A 6,490-nucleotide genomic window follows, 5' to 3' on the forward strand; every position below is an offset into this window, starting at 1 on the left:
AAGGACTGAAATATTTCATCATGGTAGAGTTAAGACAGCAAATCTAATTTTATTTTTTTGCCTCCACTTGAGGGTTAGAGAGAAGAGAGTAGACTAACCTATCAGCAAGGAAAATAAGTTATTATTTTTGTGCCTTTCCACATACTAGAAAATTATAATATTCAGATTAATGCCATGTTCACATTGTATATTTACCTAGTAGACCAGAACACAAATCCAGGGCCTTGCGCAGGGCCTTGTGCTAGTCTACCACTGAGCTAAATCCCCAATCCCAGTTAATAGTCTTTTTAGGCATTGCTTGTGAAAGGTGATCAGTCATCTGCTGGTTTTCTTAGTTAATTGTGGTTTTCTCTGTTGCCCTTCAAATCTTAGCTTTTTCATTCAAGAAAGAGAATGGAAAATATAGCCACCAAAAAAATTAGATTAGAAATTGTTGAAAGAGGATGCTTGGAAACCTAAGTATTTCAGTTTGTTAAGATAAAGTCTCACTATATAACCTTGATTTGACCTGTAACTTGCTATGCAGAACACCAGGCTAGCCTGGAACTCACAGAAGTCCACCAGCCTCTGCCTCTAAAGCAATTATAGGCATGGGCCACCATATTGTCCATGCTGGGGCCAGAAGAGGATGTTAGATACCCTGGAACTAGAGTTACAGGTGATTGTGAGCCACTATGTGGGTGCTGGGAATTGAACTGTATCCTCTGCAAGAGCAGCAAGTGAGCTTAACCCCTGAGCTATCTCTCTAGCTCATGTGTTTTTTAAATTTAAACAGAGCTTTGGCATGATCACTTTATTTTAAATATTGGTAAGACACCTATGTCATATCATTTCCATATTTAAAACCAGCTTCAAACTATTAATACCTGAAACTTGCATTTGAATTTAAATACATTTTTTAAGTTTGAATAAGGCATCTGAATGTAAAACTGTTTTGAGTCAGGGTCTCTTTCTGTAATATCCTCCAAGTGCTTGAATTATAGATATGAACCACCAACCTGGCAAGGAATGGAAAGTTTATTATTTTTAAGGCCCCATTAGGCTTAAGTACTAGAATACTAGGTGTGTATTTTATGGTGGTGTGTTGTTTTTTTGTTTTTTTGAGACAGGGTTTCCCTAAAGCCCCAGCTGGCCTGGAAGTCCATATGCAGACCTGGCTGACCTCTGTCTCAGAGAGATGGGCCTGCCTCTGCCTTCCCAGTGCTGGAATTAAAGGCATGTGCCACCGTGCTCCGCTAGGTGTCTATTTTATAACTTTGCTAAATTCATTTTGAAATGATTTGAAAATCACTTTATTTTTCTTTCAAATGAATATTTTCTCCCTGTTTCCAGTAAGGAAACCTTGAGCACAGATCTAGTGACTTCCCTCACTCTTAATTTGAATGAATGAATGAATGCAAAATCTACCTGAACAGGTGCGGAAACGGTTTTGAAATGCCAGTTTTCAGGCACTGGCCCGTCAGCGCCCAAGGAGTTAAACCCGGGGCTGGCTCGGTGCAGGGCTTCAGACGGTCGGTCGCGGGAAGCCGGTCGGGGCGGGCTGGGAGGACTCCCACTCCTGCGCGGCAACGCCGGGGCTCCACCCGCGGGGAGGCGGCTTGCTGGGAGCCCGCCCCGTGCGCCCGCACCGGCTGGGCGCGGAGTCGGCCGGGTGATGCACTCAGCTCCGGTGTCCGCTTTCCCGCAGCCTCTCGGCGTGCCATGGGCAACATCCAGAAGAAGCTGACGGGCCGGAGCGACGGCGGCAAGCGGCCGGCCAGGGGCGCGTCGCGGCGGGGCAAGACCGAGCCCGGAGCGGACAGGACCGGCGCGGACCAGCGCGGAGGGCCGCGGGCGGTATCGACGGCGGGCGGCGGCGCCAACGGGCACTCGGACAGCGGGCGGGACGGCGGGGAGCCCCGAGCCGCGGAGCCCCGAGCCGCGGACGGCCTCGGCGGCCTGAAGAGCCGTGGCAACGAGCTGTTCCGCGGCGGGCAGTTCGCGGAAGCGGCCGCGCAGTACTCGGCGGCGATCGCGCAGCTGGAGCCTGCAGGTAAGTGAGCGCCGCCTCCCGGGACCCAGGGAGAGCGCCGCACCGGCACCGGCCGCCCGCGGGCCACAGGACTCAGGCCCGGGCCCGGCATGCCTTCCTGGTGACTAAGGGCACTGAGAGGCTTGACCTGTGCGAGCAGTGCCCTGGAATGCGGAGCATGTGCCCGGCCTTCCCCGCGAGGCCGCTGCGGGGACTGCGGGATGAGCAGTGAGGGATTGCAGTCCTGTGGTTCTGGTGAACCGTGATTTTCTCATGGGCTTTAACTGTTTAATTAAATGTGATTTTAGGAAGTGCAAGTGCAGATGATCTAAGTATCTTATATTCGAATAGAGCAGCGTGCTACCTCAAAGAAGGAAATTGCAGCGGCTGCATTCAAGATTGTAACAGGTAAACTCACTTCCAGGTTTGTCAAGAGATCGTTATTATTTCAATGTGAAGAATGCAATACTTAATATCCTAAGTTTTCTGCATAAGAACCTAATTGCTTAAGATTAGATTAAAGTGCTGGACTAAGATATAAAAATCGTTAAAATCTCTACTCACGCACACAACTATAGAAAATTGGGCAAACTTTTTTCTTTCCCCCTTCTCCCATCGTGATTTGTGCCTTTTTCCTATTGCTCCCGGATGACTGAAGATGCCTAATAGCTAGTTCCAGTCCACTGCGTCATCAGAGTGACTTCGCCTAAACCATTATTTTGCTTGGGCTGTGTCCAGCAGTCCTTCCGTGACTCAATATTGTCTTCCAGATAAACTTCCTTGGAACCACCTTGCTCCCCAAACAAGCTTTCTGTCTGCATTTGGCCTCCTGGACCACTTTCTTCCACTCAGCACTGTTCCCTAAGTCTTCTCCCACCTTGTTCCTCTGCTCCTTTGCTTCTGGTCCCCCCAGGCTCCCTGGTCATCTACAGGTTGTAACACCTGCCCTGACCCTTGGTTACCCCTGTAGGTTCTCATGTCACTGCACTGGGTTTAGTCTGTTACACAGGTTTGGCCCCTTTGAAGCCAAGGGGGTGCTCGGTAAGTTCCCTGCCAGATTGGGTAAATATGTATATGAATAAACATATCCTTTTCTTTTACTATTATGTAATGAACCTGCTTCAGAAGCCCTTTTTAAGAAGTTACTATTAGCACATCTAAACACAGTAGAAGTTGTGTCCTGGTTTGACTAACACATGCTTGGTTTATTCCTACTGTTTTCATATACTTACTGTTTATGCCTTTTCACTCTTCGAAGCCCTAGTTTAGACATTACATATGTGGATCCTATTTACTTTTTTAAGATTTATTTTATTATTTTTTAATTGTGTATGTGTGTGTGTGCATGTGCATGTGAGTGAAGGTGCCAGAGGTCCCCCTAGAGCTGTAGTTACAGGTGGTTGTGAGCCACCCAACATGGGTGTTGGGACTCAAACTCAGGTCCTCTGGAAGAGCAGCCAACACTTTTAACCTCTGAGCCATCCTTCAGTCCCATGGACCTAGTTTTTAGGGTGAAAACTTTCTTTCATTGACTTGGACAGCTTACTGTCATAGATAAAGTTTGCTAGTTAATATCCGTGCCTCCAGTTTCAAAAGAAGGCTTTGAGGTACTTGGATTTTTTTTTTTTGCCAATTTTATATATTGAAATTTAATATAAACAGCATTTCTTTTGTATTTCGGTTTGGCCTGTCTTCCTCACCGTTGTGTTGGCTCCCACTAGTTAACTGCTGTATTTCCAGGATTTTATGAGCTAGTTGACCACTATGAGCTTGAAATCTGTCATGGTGCGGTGAGTACTAATACCATTGAAAACAAGCAGATACCCTAAATCCCAGCTCTTCCCCCACAGAGCCTGTTACACATTTACCATTGCCTGTAACTAGCTGAGAGGTCCCTGTGGATTTGTGAGGTAGGCATGCTGGGATTGGCATCTAACATCTCTTCAACTCTGCCCATTTCTAATGCATTTCCTAGGAGGAAATTAAAGATGGAACTCCAGCCCTGGTATCCATGGAGGCTAGAATGAGGGCTGATCCTGGGGGAGAGGAGGGGGCCTGCTGGGAAGAGAGGTGGGTGTTGGCTTAGGAAGGGTGTCCTTAGGTAGAGTTGTGTTGTAGGCCAAGGAATGTGGCTCTGCTAGTCAATACTGACCTCTCTACAGGCCGACCTACTTAGGTGTTTTCTTTGATACCTGATGTGAGTCCCAGTAGGCAGAATGGGAGATTATACCCAGTGGGATGATTTTATTTCAAAGCTGTGATTCTCAGATTAGTTTTGATGCCAGAGAAGATATGATGTGCCTTCATGAAGATGCTCAAATATGAATGTATTTAAATCTGTATGAACATGGAATAATTTATTGGTAGAAAGTGTGACTATCTTTTATAGTCTCAAAAGATTGCATACATTTTTAAAAATGAAGCTTCTTATTTTAGTTTAAAGTTAATTATCTTTGCTCTTTCAAGAGTTCATGAGCACTTATCACCAGATAAGTGGTGCCATGAGTCAAACATTGAAAAAGAAGCCAGGGGTCATGACTCATACCTGTAACCCCAGCACTTGGGAGGTGGAAGCAGGAGTTGAAAGTCATCCCCAGCTACAGAGAGAGTTTGAGGTCAGCCTGGGCTGCATAAAATCCTGACTCCAAAATGAAACAACAAAATTTTAAGTGAGGAAAAACTTTTAACATTTGAAAATCCTTTTTTTAAGATTAAAAAACTGTTGTGTGTACGTCTGTCTGCATGTAAGTATATGCTCATGAGTGCAGTGCCTGAGGAGGCCAGAAGAGGGTATCAGATCTCCTGGAGCTGGAGTTATAGGGGATTGGGAAGCCATCTGATCTGATAAAGGTCCTGGAAACCAAGCCCAATCTTCTGCAAGAGTAGCAAGTGCTTTTAACTGCTGAGTCATTTCTCCAGCCTAAAAATAATTTTTAATGTATCTTTGGAACAGCTGTGCTTCCCAGAGGTTTGTTTGCAGAATCTTCCTTGGGAGTGCTTGTGGTGTATAGGAGGGGAGGCTCTGGACCCAGTCCCTCCTCACACCACAGCTTCTCCATGTTTCAATATGAGGGCTCCAGGTACAATATGAAGAGGTTCTCATGCCTCCGCAAAACTCTGAGAAATACTGTTCTTAAAATTTTTTTATTTGCATTTTATCAGCTCTAAAAAACATTACTTTTCTTATTTGTCAGAGTATCACTGAACCTTTTCAGGTTATCTGAACACCTCCCCCCTCCAAAAAAAATCTCTAATTTTGCTTATCTTCATTGTTCTCTGACACACTTGCCAATAGGAGACACTTTAGGGATTAACTGTGTTAACTTGCACAGATAATGTGTTTGTAAGCACTGGTTTATAAGTTCACTGTGCTTGTTTATTTTTATGGTGATTTTTTTCCTTTAATGGTTCTATTCATAAGCTCATATTTATTTATTTTTTTTCGGAGCTGAGGACTGAATCCAGGGTCTTGCACTTGCTAGGCAAGTACTCTATCACTGAGCTAAATCCCCACCCTAAGCTCATGTTTATTTTCAAGATTGTGGTTAAAGGACTAAAAAATCCAGTCCTTGCTCTTCTTATGTTAGAAAATGCTAACAATTAAATGACCCATCTTATCAATTTTACAAATCAATTTTTTAAAATATTGTATTATTTTATGTATATGCGTGTATTGCCTGCATGTAGGTAAGTGCGCCCGTGTCGTGCAGTGCCTGCAGAGGATAAAGGCTGTTGGATCCCCTGGCACTGGAGTTATGGACAGTTGTTAGCTGCCATGTGGGTACTGGGATTTGAACCTGAGTCTTCTGCAAGAACAGCCAGTGTTCTTAACTGCTGAGCCATCTCTCCAGCCCCCATTTACCCATCAATTTTATCTCAAGCTTGGGCCATCTTGATTAGAAAAGTGGTTCCTTGGGCAATGGAAGTCTGCTGGGAAAATGGAGGTGATCACGTGGGTGTGACAGGAACACTTTTGCAACCTCTGTTTTCACAATTAAAATATATCTTTAGTAATATTGCAATGCCTTACAAGCTAAAAAGTACAGCTTGAAAACCTATAACTTGTCAGACATGCTTGTATTCTTAGTTCCTTGGTTCTTTTCTAGTCTATTATGGACACCTTATTTTTTTGCAATTAAATTATAATGAACTATGGTAAGTGTTAGAAAGCTGATTTTGTTGTTGTTGTTGAGACAGGGTTTCCCTGTAGCCCCAGCTGGCCTGGAACTCACTAAGTAGACCAGGCTGGCCTTGATTTTACAGAGATCCACCTGCCTCCCCCTCTACCTTCCAAGTGCTGGGATTAAAGGCATGCCCCAGTACTCCTGGCCTAGAAAGCTTATTTTTAAATTACCCAAGTTTTTGTGGTTTAGAACTAAGGTACCATATTAAATGTATGGGTATAAATAAGTTTTTTTTTTTTTTTTGTGTGTGTGTGTGTGTGTGTGTGTGTGTGTGTGTTGTTGTTATTGGTTACTT

The 6,490-nt window shown here is 44.5% G+C and overlaps 1 protein-coding gene across 1 annotated transcript in view; it reads left to right on the top strand.

Moving 5' to 3' along the window:
- Window positions 1-6,490, top strand: part of Spag1 (sperm associated antigen 1) — a 73,970-nt gene that overhangs the window by 50,063 nt on the left and 17,417 nt on the right. Inside the window, exons 11-12 of the mRNA XM_008831555.3 lie at window positions 1,688-2,032; window positions 2,320-2,419. Coding sequence (XP_008829777.1) covers window positions 1,688-2,032; window positions 2,320-2,419 — 445 coding nt within the window. The remainder of the gene's footprint in view (window positions 1-1,687; window positions 2,033-2,319; window positions 2,420-6,490) is intronic.

This window comes from Nannospalax galili, unplaced genomic scaffold, assembly GCF_000622305.1.
Source record: "Nannospalax galili isolate Female #2095 unplaced genomic scaffold, S.galili_v1.0 scaffold334, whole genome shotgun sequence".
NCBI classification, from domain to species: domain Eukaryota; kingdom Metazoa; phylum Chordata; class Mammalia; order Rodentia; family Spalacidae; genus Nannospalax; species Nannospalax galili.